This window comes from Penaeus monodon, chromosome 15, assembly GCF_015228065.2.
Source record: "Penaeus monodon isolate SGIC_2016 chromosome 15, NSTDA_Pmon_1, whole genome shotgun sequence".
Lineage (NCBI taxonomy): Eukaryota > Metazoa > Arthropoda > Malacostraca > Decapoda > Penaeidae > Penaeus > Penaeus monodon.
In genome coordinates this window covers 1,307,354-1,307,615 of record NC_051400.1, presented here as the reverse complement: position 1 = coordinate 1,307,615, position 262 = coordinate 1,307,354, and the positions used below count along the sequence as shown (strand labels likewise).

General features: G+C 47.7%; 1 protein-coding gene across 2 annotated transcripts in view; it reads right to left on the bottom strand.

Moving 5' to 3' along the window:
- Positions 1 to 256, bottom strand: part of LOC119581617 (mediator of RNA polymerase II transcription subunit 4-like) — a 6,872-nt gene extending 6,616 nt beyond the window's left edge. For both annotated transcript variants that reach the window (XM_037929735.1, XM_037929736.1), the window contains exon 1: positions 137 to 256. In XM_037929735.1, coding sequence (XP_037785663.1) covers positions 137 to 201 — 65 coding nt within the window. In that variant the 5' untranslated portion in view covers positions 202 to 256. The remainder of the gene's footprint in view (positions 1 to 136) is intronic.
- Positions 257 to 262: the final 6 nt, after the last annotated feature.

Below are 262 nucleotides of genomic sequence, written 5' to 3'. Positions count from 1 at the left end.
CCAACAAGAACGACATCCCTCCAGACCAATCTTTAAAACTCATTCATTATAAAACAACAACAAACAACCTTCTCTTCCTCTCTCTCTCTCCTCAACATCAACCCCCTACAGGACGGACATCATCCCCAATCCTTACTTCGATATCAATTCCGTGTCATCAATGAGGGACAAAAGCTTCTCTCTGGTGCTGATGGACGCCATTGCCCTTGTAAACACTCGGCCTCGTTCGCGTCGCCGTCGTGCTTTTAGGGTTAGGCCTTCG